This window comes from Somniosus microcephalus, chromosome 5 (assembly GCF_052327205.1).
Source record: "Somniosus microcephalus isolate GS21.2 chromosome 5, FLI_Smic_1.0, whole genome shotgun sequence".
Classification (NCBI taxonomy): domain Eukaryota; kingdom Metazoa; phylum Chordata; class Chondrichthyes; order Squaliformes; family Somniosidae; genus Somniosus; species Somniosus microcephalus.
This window is the reverse complement of record NC_140991.1, coordinates 31,361,392-31,374,323: the sequence shown is the minus strand read 5'-3', so window position 1 is coordinate 31,374,323 and position 12,932 is coordinate 31,361,392. Positions and strand designations below refer to the sequence as shown.

At 45.6% G+C, this 12,932-nt stretch overlaps 1 protein-coding gene across 4 annotated transcripts in view; it reads right to left on the bottom strand.

Annotated features, from left to right (window-relative positions):
* actr3b (actin related protein 3B) overlaps positions 1 to 12,932 on the bottom strand; it is an 80,231-nt gene that overhangs the window by 12,641 nt on the left and 54,658 nt on the right. For 3 of the 4 annotated variants that reach the window (XM_085987512.1, XM_085987515.1, XM_085987514.1), the window contains 2 exons: positions 12,418 to 12,561; positions 10,402 to 10,575 (listed from right to left, as the gene is read on the bottom strand). In XM_085987512.1, coding sequence (XP_085843638.1) covers positions 10,402 to 10,575; positions 12,418 to 12,561 — 318 coding nt within the window. The remainder of the gene's footprint in view (positions 1 to 10,401; positions 10,576 to 12,417; positions 12,562 to 12,932) is intronic. The other variant, XM_085987513.1, reaches the window with a different exon arrangement.

Here is a 12,932-nt window from a genome sequence, read left to right as displayed (position 1 = left end):
TTCCTACAACATACAAAATGCTATTGGGGAGCAGAAGGAATAATGGCTAAAAGGTGTTTCCCAAAGAAACCACTGTTCAGAGATATGTAAAAAATTATATACCCCTTCAGAGCGATGTTTCTAAACCCTAAAGCCCCAATTTTAACTCCGGAGGGGGTGGGGTGCGGTGGTGGTGGCAAGTGCAGCGTCTGAATTAAACTATTGTACCCAGACTTTTGAACATTTACGAGACCATTGCCTGCAGCAAGCACGGCATATGCCTCCTGAAACCTGGGAGTTAAACTGGCAATGGGTGCAGCGCAGCGTGAACGGGGCGATAAGTTCGCTACCCCTATTTCAATGGGGGGGGGGGGGGGGGTGTGGCGAGGTTAAAAATCAGTGCTTAATTTCAGAAAGTATTAGAAATACTTAAAAATCAAGATACTTCACAAGACAGCAACGTTAAGGGAAAAAGCACCCCATGACCATCAAGATCTTAGTTTTCCGTGCAAGAAATTCCATTTCTCAAGAATGCAATTGCTTAATTTTCCATGCGCTCTGTTTATAAACACCAGTCGTGTTACAACTTACTTTCAATTAGCAGCACTCTTGCCTCAGTCAGATCTTGAGGATATAATGGAACTTGGAAGAAGCACTGTGAGCACAGAATACACTCTGGGTGGGGGACTTCAATATCCATCACCAAGAGTGGCTCGGCAGCACCACTACTGACCAAGTTGGCCGAGTCCTGAAGGACATAGCTGCCAGACTGGACCTGCGGCAGGCGATAAGAGAACTAACAGGAGAGGAAAAACCTACTTGACCTCGTCCTCACCAATCTACCCGTCACAGATGCATCTGTCCGTGACAGCACTGGCAGCAGTGACCACTGTACAGTCATTGTGGAGACAAAGACCTGTCTTCACACGGAGGACACCCTCCATCGTGTTGTGTGGCACTGCCACCGTGCTAAATGGGATAGAATCAGAACAGATCTAGCAGCTCAAAACTGTCATTCATGAGGCGCTGTGGGCCATCAGCAGCAGCAATGTATTCCACCACAATCTGTAACCTCTTGCCCAGCATATCCCTCACTCTACCATTACCATCAAGACAGGGGACCAACTCTGGTTCAATGAGGAGTGCAGAAGAGCATACCAGGAGCAGCACCTAAAAATGAGGTGCCAACCTGGGGAAGCAGCAACACAGGACTACATACATGCTAAACAGCAGAAGCAGCATGCTAGACAGAGCTAAGCGATCCCACAATCAACGGATCCGTTCAAAGCTCTGCAGTCCTGCCACATCCAGTTGTGAACAGTTAAACAATTAACGGGAGGAGGTGGCTCGATGAATATCCCCACCCTCAATGATGGCAGAGCCAGCACGCGAGAGCAAAAGACAAGGCTGAAGCGTTTGCAACCATCTTCAGCCACAAGTGCCGAGTGGATCATATACATCGACCTCCTCCCGAGGTCCCCACCATCACAGAAGCCAGTCTTCAGCCAATTCAATTCACTCCATGTGGTATCAAAAAACAGCTGAGTGCACTGGATACAGCAAAGGCTATGGGCCCAGACAACATCCCGGCTGTCATGAAGACTTGTGCTCCAGAACTAGCCACGCCTCTAGCCAAGCTGCTCCAGTACATCTACCTGACAATATGGAAAACTGCCCAGGTATGTCCTGTCTACAAAACACAGGATAAATCCAATCCAGCCAATTACCACCCCATCAGTCTACTTTCAATCAGCAAAGTGATAGAAGGTGTCGTCGACAGTGCTATCAAGCAGCACTTACCCACTAATAACCTGCTCACCGATGCTTAGTTTGGGTTCCGCCAGGACCACTCGGCTCGAGACTGTAACGATCAATAACATGTCATTCTATAGTGGACACTAGGTGGAGCCGTAGAGCTGTATATAGCTGTATGTAAAATCAAATCAAATTTTATTGTCATTGTTAGTGCACAAGTGCAGTACAACGAAATGTAGGCTTGCGGCTCCCGAGAGTGTACAATTTGGATTAGGACACTTAAACATTTCAACATACATTTGTACATATATATTAGCATAAATATGACCATAATAAAGTGCATCGGCAGATGTGCAGGCTTTAGTGTTTATTTGTGGAGTTCAGTAGGATGACAGCCCTGGGAAAGAAGCTGTTCCTAAATCTGGTCGTACGGGTGCGAATGCATCTGTAGCGTCTTCCAGATGGTAGGAGGGCGAACAGACTGTGGCTGGGGTGGGTAGGGTCTTTGATGATGGACCGTGCCCTCCGTAGGCAGCGTTTCTGATATATATGTTCTATGGTCGGTAGCCGGGTGCCGGTAATGTTTTGGGCAGTTTTGACTACCCGCTGCAGGGCTTTCCGGTCATGGGAGCTACAGCTGCCGTACCATACCGTGATACAGTTTGTCAGGATGCTCTCTATAGTGCAGCGGTAGAAGTTAGAGAGGATCGGGGGTGACAGATTACATCCCTTCAGCCTCCTCAAGAAATATAGGTGCTGCTGGGCCTTCTTCACCAGAGAGGAGGTGTTGAGGGACCAGGAGAGGTCTTCCGTGATGTGGACTCCGAGGAACTTAAAGCTGGCCACCCTTTCCACCTCCGCCCCATTGATGTGGATGGGGGTGTGACTTCCGCCTTTGGACTTCCTGAAGTCCACGATTATTTCCTTTGTTTTCTTGGTGTTAAGGGCCAGGTTGTTGTCGGCGCACCACTTCACGAGGTGCTGGACCTCCTCCCTGTAGGCTGACTCATCGTTGTTGGTGATCTGGCCTACTACCGTGGTGTCATCTGCAAACTTGATGATGGTGTTGGAACCATTAACAGCCACACAGTCGTGGGTGAAGAGGGAGTAGAGGAGGGGGCTCAGCACACATCCTTGTGGGGCCCCCGTGTTCAGGGTCGGGGGGGGGGGGGGGGGGGGGGAGGTGTGGTTACCTAATTTAACAGACTGGGGTCTGTTTGTTAGGAAGTCCAGGGTCCAGTTGCAGAGGGAAGTGTTCAGGCCAAGAGTTTGGAGGCCAGCTTGTTGGGGACGATAGTATTGAATGCTGAGCTGTAGTCTATGAACAACATTCTGATGTAGGTCTCCTTACCATCTAGGTGATTCAGTGCAGAGTGTAGAGCAGTTGTGATTGCATCCTCCGTTGATCTGTTTGCCCGATAGGCAAACTGGTGTTGGTCAAGGGAGGCAGGAACACTGGCTTTGATGTGGACTAAGACCAGTCTCTCGAAACACTTCATTATGATGGGTGTGAGTGCGACAGGTCGATAAGTCGTTCAGACACGTCACAGCCGCTTGTTTAGGCACAGGAATGATGGTGGCGGTCTTGAAGCATGTAGGGACTACTGCCTGGGCCAATGACAGGTTGAAGATGGCGGTGAAGACATCAGCCAGCTGATCAGCACATTCCTCGAGTACCCGTCCAGGGATGCTATCCGGTCCAGTAGCCTTTCGTGTGTTCACTCTGCGTAGAGCGCCCCTTACGTCGGAGGTCGACAGAGTGAGCACCTGGTCTTCCGGGGGTGGCAAGGCTTTGGTAGCCGGCTCCTTGTTGTCCCTGTCGAAGCGAGCGTAGAAGTTGTTAAGCTCCTCCGGAAGGGAGGCGTCGCTGACCGGGGGACTGGTGTTTTTGCCCTTGTAGTCAGTGATGGACTGGGTGCCTTGCCACATGCGCCGGGGGTCCGAGTTGTTGCGGAAGTGATCCTCTATCCGCAGTGTCTGTTTCCATTTGGCAGTCCTGATACCCTTTTTTAGGTTGGTCCTAGCTGCTCTGTAAGCCGCCGCGTCGCCAGATTTAAATGCTGCGTCGCATGCTTTCAACAGTGAGCGGACCTCTCCGTTCATCCAGGGTTTCTAGTTGGGGTATGACCTGATATTTTTGTGGGTCGTGACGACCTCGACGCAGCTGTTGATGTAGAATAGCACTGTGGATGCGTATTCCTCGATGTCATTGTGGGCAAACATGCCCCAATCAGTGCGTTCGAAGCAATCCTGAAGCTCCGATACTGCCCCCTCTGGCCATACTTTCACTGCTCTCATTGATGTTCTCTCTCTTTTGATGAGCGGTTTGTATGCCGGGGCTAGAAACAGGGAGAGGTGGTCAGACTTCCCAAGGTGGGGGCAGGGAATGGCCTTGTAAGCATCTACAATGCTCATGTAGACTTGATCCAGTGTGTTCTCCCCTCTTGTGGGGCAGGAGACATTCTGGTGGAATTTCGGTAGTACAGTTTTTAGGTTTGTGTGATTGAAGTCCCCCGCGACGATAAAAGCTCCGTCTGGGTGCGCAGTTTGTTGTTCGCTGATGGCCCTGTAGAGGTCCTTCAGTGCTAGTTTGGCATTAGCGTGTGGTGGGATGTAGACCGCAGTGATGATAACATTCGTGAATTCCCAAGGCAGGTAGAAGGGTCTGCACCTTACCATGAGGAATTCCAAATCAGCCGAGCAGGATCTATCAATTATATCACTGTTGGTGCACCAGGCATTGTTGGTGTAAATGCACAAACCGCCTCCCTTGCTCTTACCGGAGTCTGCAGTTCTGTCGGCGCGGAAGACCGTGCGTCCTTCTAGTTGTATGGTGGTGTCAGGGATGCCATTGTTCAGCCAGGTTTCTGTGAAGATCATGGCACAGCATTCCTTTGTCCTTTTCTGTGTGGTGACTACACTACCCAGCTATATATTATATTAAGACTACACTACCCAGCTATATATTATATTAAGACTACATTACCCATGAGACTAGGGTACCCACAAGGCAACAGTCAAGATGGAAGCCTCTACAGATACTGTACCAGTCCACATGTGCTCAATAAAGTAACTAGCAAAAGCTAGTGGTGTTCATAATAAGAATGTCTATTTATTAATGAACATAACATGGTACCAGGGTGGTGAAAATCTGCTGAAAATTGTGAAAAGCAACATGGAGAATTTGAAGCCACCAGAGTGTTTGAATCTCACAGAAAAAATCGACTACAACTGTCAGACTTTTAAACAACAATTCGAACTCTACATTGCAGCCATCGGATTCGGTACGAAGCCAGACGCAAGGAAGATAGCGTTGCTGCTTACGGTTGCAGGCCCACAGGCGATAGGGGTATTTAATACATTTTTTATTTAATCCAGCGGAGAACAGAGAAAAATTAGAAGATGTGCTAAAAAAATTTGATGCACATTGCTCTCCCAAAAAGAATGAGACGTATGAAAGATACATCTTCTGTTCTCGGACACAGCAACAAAATGAGACTTTTGTTAGCTTTATAACTGATCTGAAACTGAAAGCACAGACATGTAATTTCTCTGAGCTCAAAGCATCCATGATTCGTGACCAGGTTGTGTTTAGTATTCATGATAAAAAAGTCAGGGAACGTCTGTTGAGAGAAACCGAACTAAATTTGGAAAATGCAGTGAAAATATGCCAAGCCAGCACGCTAGCTCGAAATCACGCGAAGACTTTCAGTGAAATCAATAATGATGCGAATGTAATGAGTGATAATGCTGCTGTCGGTGCTGTGTCCTACAAGGGGAAGAAACATGGGCAGAACAGAAATGAAAAGCAATCGGAGGATGAAATTTTTAATTGTAAACGCTGTGGTTACAAACACCAGTTAAGACAATGCCCAGCGTTTGGAAAAATGTGCACAAAGTATAATGGAAAGAGTCACTTTGCCAAACAATGCTTTTCAAAAAGTAAAAACAACGAAAGGGCAACGAGTTAATGTGATTGAGGACACTGATTTAAGTGAGACATTTTTGTAGGAATGGTGTCATGTGACGATATCAAAAAAGATACAGAAAATGTGCAGCCCTCAGAAATAGACAATGCTGAACATAAAGTTAATGCAGTAAAAGAGGACAAATGGATGATCCCACTGCAGATAAATGGAGCATTAGTTACATTGAAACTGGACACTGGGGCAAAAGCAAACTTAATCAGTATGAGTGACATTAACAATATGAAAGAAAAGCCCAAAATACAGAAAAAGTCAGTACTACTGAAGGACTATAATGGACAGAAAATAGATAGCTTAGGTGTATGCAGACTTAAAGTGACAGTCAAAGACAAAGTGCATCATCTCATGTTTTCTGTTGTGGCTGAAAGACTTGATTCGATACTAGGTGACAAAGCTTGTGAAGACTTAGAACTGGTCAAGTCTACCGTATAAACTGTGCCATAAGCAGACCAGATGACTCAGGTGATGAAGCAGAGAGCCCATCAAGGATGAAAAGGCCAAAGGATATCCATGTCTTCAAAAAGCCTAGTTTCTCCAAGAAGAAAGAAAAAGACTTTAAGGTCAAAGAGAAGCCAAAGGAAGAAAAGCACAAAGAGGAAAAACACAAGGAGAAAAAGTCCAAAGACATAACCGCAGCAGGTGTTGTTAAGCAGTGGAAAGAGAAAAAGAAAAAGAAGCCTGCACCAGAGCAGGAAGCAGTTCCGGTGGATGCTCCTTCTTCCCTCAGGCCAATCTTTGGTGTTCCATTAGCCAAGGCTACCGAGAGGACTATGCTGTATGATGGGATCCAGCTGCCAGCAGTTTTTCGAGAGTGCATTGACTACATTGAGAGTTATGGCATGAAGAGTGAAGGAAACACTGAAACCCTCTCTAAGCAAAGATCGCAAGGAGACCTCGATCTATACAAGAGCAGATTGATGACAATGCCGCAACTGCATCTTGTCATTCACCGCCAGAACAATCTCATGAAGACACATCAGACTTACCCGTTGAGAAGATCCACACGTGAAGTAAAAGAGCCCGATTGTACTCAAAGATTAAGTCTATGTAAAGCTTTGAAAATGTGTTGACTGTTTTGAAAATGTTTATGTTTATAGAGCTCTAACAAAAGTGTTACTGATATTATCTTTATTGTTTTCTTGAAAGTTGATTGATATTGATTTTGTTAAACCTCAAAGAAAGGGGGATGTAACGATCAATAACATGTCATTCTATAGTGGACACTAGGTGGAGCCGTAGAGCTGTATATAGCTGTATGTAAAAGACTACACTACCCAGCTATATATTATATTAAGACATTACCCATGAGACTAGGGTACCCACAAGGCAACAGTCAAGATGGAAGCCTCTACAGATACTGTACCAGTCCACATGTGCTCAATAAAGTAACTAGCAAAAGCTAGCTGTGTTCATAATAAGAATGTCTATTTATTAAATGAACATAAGAGAGACCTCATTACAGCCTTGGTCCAAACATGGACAAAAGAGCTGAATTCCAGAGGTGAGGTGAGAGCGACTGCCCTTGCATCAAGGCAGCATTTGACAGAGTGTGGCATCAAGGAGCCCTGCCAAAACCGAAGTCAGTGGGAATCAGGGGGTAAACTCTCCACTGGCTGGAGTCATACCTAGCACAAAGGAAGATGGTTGTGGTTGTTGGAGGTCAATCATCACAGCCCCAGGATATCGCTACAGGAGTTCCTCAGGGCAGAGTCCTAGGCCCAACCATCTTCAGCTGCTTCACCAATGACCTTCCCTCCATCATAAGGTCAGAAGTGGGGATGTTCACTGATGACTCAGTGTTCAATTCCATTCGCAACTCCTCGGACAATGAAGCAGTCTGTGCCCGCATGCAGCAAGACCTGGACGAAATTCAGGCTTGGGCTGATAAGTGGCAAGTAACATTTGCGCCACAAAAGTGACAGGCAATGACCATCTCCAACAAGCGAGAGTCTAACCACCACCCCTTGACATTCAACGCCAATACCATCGCCGAATGCCCCACTATCAACATCCTGGGGTCACCATTGACCAGAAACTTAACTGGACCAGCCACATAAATACTGTGGCTACAAGAGCAGGTCAGAGGCTGGGTATTTTGCAGTGAGTGTCTCACCTCTTGACTCCCCCAAAGCCTTTCCACCATCTACAAGGCACAAGTGAGGAGTGTGATGGAATACTCTCCACTTGCCTGGATGAGTGCAGCTCCAACAACACTCAAGAAGCTCGACACCATCCATGACAAAGCCGCTCACTTGATTGGCACTCCATCCACCACCTTAAACATTCACTCCCTCCATCACCAGCGTACCGTGGCTACAGTGTGTACCATCTACAAGATGCACTGCAGCAACCCACCAAGGCTTCTTCGGCAGCACCTCCCAAACCCACGACCTCTACCACCTAGAAGGACAAGGGCAGCAGGCGCATGGGAACACCATCACCTGAAAGTTCCCCTCCAAATCACACACCATGCTGACTTGGAAATATATCGCCGTTCCTTCATCATCGCTAGGTCAAAATCCTGGAACTCCCTCCCTAACAGCACTGTGGGAGTACCTTCACCACACGGACTGCAGCGGTTCAAGAAGGCAGCTCATCACCACCTCAAGGGCAATTAGGGATAGGCAATAAATGCTGGTCTTGCCAGCGACGTCCATATCTCATGAACAAATAAAAAAAAAAAACTAGGCTGACACTTCAGTGCAGTACTTGAGTGCTGTATTGTCAGGAGGTAGATTCTCAAATTACATTTTAAATCAAGGCCCAAATTACACATCGAGGTGAAAGTTAAAAGAACCTATGGCATTATTTGAAAAGCAGGGAGTTCTCACAGTGTCCTGACCAACATTCTTCCCTCATCCTCCTGCCCTTACCCAGTCTGTCCTATGTGACTCCAGTACCACACCAATGTGGTTGACTCAATACAGCCCTCTGAAATGACCCAACAAGCCACTCAGTTGTATCAAATCGCTACTGTAGCAGTTCAAGGCAGCAGCGGCTCACCACCACCTTCTCAGCGCAACTAGGGATGGACAATAAACGCTGGGCTTGCCAATGATGCCCGACATGAATCAGCCATTCGTGTGGAAATGACTTATGAAATAATACTGGGCGGCCTGCTGGTGGCGCTGCCCAGGGAGAGTATAAATACTCGGGCATGGGCCCACTTGCTCAGGACATTCTTTTACAGGAACTAGTGAAGGACACAACTAGATCTCCATGTTGAAAAACAGTCGATTAAAGCCTTGTTTAATACTTAGACCAAGTGCCTAGTAGTTTTCTTACGTCAATGCCCACATTCAAAGAATAATAAAAACCAACACCAAATAAATTTACTGGTCATTTATCTCATTACTGTTTCTGGGATCTTGCTGTGCACAAAATGGCTAATTGCTCCCCTACACAGCAACAGTGGCTGCTCTTCAAAGTAATACGGTATTTGAAATGCTTTCAGGTGCCTCAATAGACATGATTATATAAATGCAAGTTATTTTTTGCTTTCTCTAGACTCAAAGCTGCTAGTAAAGATTTGCCACCCAGCATTGCAAGGGGACTGCTCTGGGACAGAAAGACTGATCTTAGACATTACCATGTTGGGCTTCAGCAGTAGCTACTGCAAGCACCATGAAGGTCTGGCTGCATGTAACGTGTGCTCAAGCCCCAACATTTTGTAAAATCTCGAAAGGATAAATGCAAGCATCGAAATCAAAAAGCTTTCTGGGGGGAAAAAATGCATTTGACCACATAGCAACTGTAGTGGGAGTGATCCAACAATGGGCAAAGAACCAATAGATCAGCCCATGGAGAGCCATCTCTGCACAGTACAGAAGAGTCAAATGGGTACATTGCCAGCACTGTAATTTCAGACTAAAGAACAATTTTTCCTTACTGGGACTAGGTCAATGTTGCTACTCCTTAGGAACCCATTACATCAGGTTGTTTTGCTGCAATGGTAAGTGCAAGATAGGGAATGAGGAATGTGGGCTATATCTAGATGGATCACTGTATTTACTCAAGAGACTGTACATTAGGAAAATGATCATTCAGGAATTTCCATCCACAGATCAAGCACACATCTAGATCATGGCCTAAAAAGACATGCTAATCCAGGCCAACTTGAACAACCTACCACCAACCCATCTCAAATCTAGAAAGCCATTTTGGACCGTCGCCGAAGCCCTTCAGTGATCTCCCCTCAGCCTTGATGATCAATGGCGAAATACTTGGAAGAACTGTGACATACAGAATGGATTCCTTATAAGACGACCCCACAGTACAACCTGAAGGATCAAACCTTCCTCGCAAACAGTGGACAACTATCACCCGCCTCAGAACCGGTCATGGTAAATGCTGCCACCTTCTCGATAGATGGAAGATTAAAGCATCCCCATCATACGACTGTGGAGCCCCTGATCAGACCCTGGAGCCCATCATTGAGCACTGCCCTCGGAGAAAATTCGCAGGCAGCCTACAAGATATCCACGCTGTTGCACCGGAAGATTTGACCCGGATATCTGACCTAGATATTGACATCTGATTTGCTACCATACGAAAGATGATGATGATGGCTTAAAATTTGATTTCTACTTTTCTGTCAAATATGTAGTGGAATCATCAACAACATACAGAACCCAAAAAAACAAAAATAAATTCGGAACTATGGTAGATACTTTTCAATCACCTCAGGATGGAAGAAAATTTCAGGTCCCAGGAACCTCTCATAGCCCACATCGACAGCAAATTGTCGTTTGCTGATAGCATTGATACCGATGTACGGCTTGATCCATTTCCCAGGATCAGTATCATATTTAGTGAATTCCTTAACTATATCGGGGCAGATATAACAGTATCTCTCCTACAAAAAAAAATACAAAAGTTGATCAGAAAGTGTGAGCAAAATAAAGATTAAACACAAAATACCGATCACAACTGGGTATTCTGACTATATTCTATGACTGACGTGACATTGGTAAAAGTGCCTCATGACAAAGAGCAAGATTAATCTTGGTTCTAGCTAACTGACCAAATTGCTTGGAAGTTTCAATAAAAGTCTTTGTTTGTGCACAGAATCATCATCATGTACAATAAATTACTGAAACAAAAAATAATGTAAAATCAGGCATGAATTAAAAATAAAACTACCCCGGATAGCATTGTTGGGGAAGCTTTCCACTTTGACAATCCTGGTACATATTGGAAATGCATATCGGGAAATTGCGCACCCCAAAACTAGTGAATTTCCATCCATTCATTTCCTAATAAGGGTTCCCCAGCATGTGCCAGAATACTAAAGCTGAAATTCTCCCCCTATATAAGTGGTTCATCAAACCACTTCCATTGTGATATTGAAAGAAATAAACTGCCTACTTTTCAGGCCTCATTACAGTATTACAATTAAACAGATACAACAATTTAAATTTGAAAATAAAATCAGTTTTCTATCTTCTACTTATAATATATGGTCAGTGATTTTGGTTACATAAATGTCAGCAAGTAAGAAAATAAAAATGGGACTAAAACAGAAAATGCTGGGAAATACTCAGCAGGTCAGGCAGCATCTGAGGAGAGAGAAACAGAGTTAGTGTTTCAGGTCGGTGATCTTTCATCAGAACTGGAAGAAATGAGAGATTTAACAGTTTATAAGCAAGTACAGAGCCAGAAAAAAAGGGGGAGGGGGGTGTGAAGAACAAAATGGAAGGTCTGTGATAGGAGTGATTAAATGACTAAAGGGATGATGGTGCAAGGCAAAAGGAGACGGTAATTGGATAATAAAGAAACAAAAGATGGAGGTGTAAATGGTTCCAGTAGAACCATTACCATTACCAGCACCTGCTGTCTGAGAAAATGGGAGTGGTTGAACGCAAGTGCTGCGGCCAGAAGGCTGTACAGTGCCTAATAGAAAGATAAGGTGCTGTTCCTTGAGCTTGCATTGAGCTTCATTGGATCAGTGTAGGAGGCCAAGGACAGAGAGGCCAGAGTGGGAGAGGGGCAGAGAATTAAAATGACAAGTGACCGGAGCTCAGGGTCACGCTTGTGGACTGAACAGAGGTGTTCAGCAGAGCGATCACCCAATCTGTATTTGGTCTCCCCCGTGCAGTGGAGACCACACCGTGAGCAGTGAATACAGTATACCAAGTTGGAAGTAGCACGGTGGCATAGTGGTTAGCACTGTTGCCTCACAGCGCCAGGGACCCGGGTTCGAATCTGGCCTCGGGTGACTGTCTGTGTGGAGTTTGCACATTCTCCCCGTGTTTGCGTGGGTTTCCTCCGGGTGCTCCGGTTTCCTCCCACAGTCCAAAGATGTGCGGGTTAGGTTGATTGGCTATGATAAATTGACCCTTAGTGTTAGGGGGGATTAAATACGTGGGGTTACGGGGATAGGGTGGGATATGTGTTGGTGTAGGGGTTACGGGGATCGGGGATCGGGTGGGATATGTGTCGGTGCAGGCTCGATGAGCCGAAATGGCCTCTATCTGCACTGTGGGGTTTCTGTGATTTCTGAAGTAAATTGCTGTTTCACCTGGAAGGAGTGTGTAGGGCCCTCAACGGGAGAAGATTAAAAGGGCAGGTGTTGCATCTCCTGCACTTACACCTGGGAAGGTGTCAGGGGAAGGGGAGCAGGTGTTGGGGGTGATGGAAGAGTGGACCAAGATGTCGTGGAGGGAAATAAAAAGGGGCGTTTGTTCTGGATTCCTACCTTGATGGCCTTGGCCGTCTCCAGGGATTGTTCAGGTGGTATTCCTATTTCCCTTTCCCTTAAGAGCTGTTGAATGAAAAAGGTAATATCTCTACCTGCAACAGGGATGTGTTTAATACAACTTCCAATGACATAACCTTCAGCCTATGGTGTTTTTGTGAAAAAAAAGGGAAGAAAAATATAAGAAACATTAGAGAAATTTGCTTTGAAGTGAAAAAGATAATGTTACAATTAAATCTCATTGGCGCATATCACAATATGAAACCACTGGACAGTTCATTTGTTCTGATTATTAGATAAATAATTCCTTGTTAGTTAAGTTTTAGAAAAACCTGGGACCAACTAGATCATTATAGCGATCAAGGAACTGGCTTCAAATGTGAGCTACTGGCCATGAGACAGTTATTAAAACTCAATTGTTAGGAGTTTCCGAACATAAGACAGCATGTGGGAAGAAAAGCCCATTAAGTTGCTTCTTTTTGCAGGCTGTATATAATCTACCCTGTCATGGACTC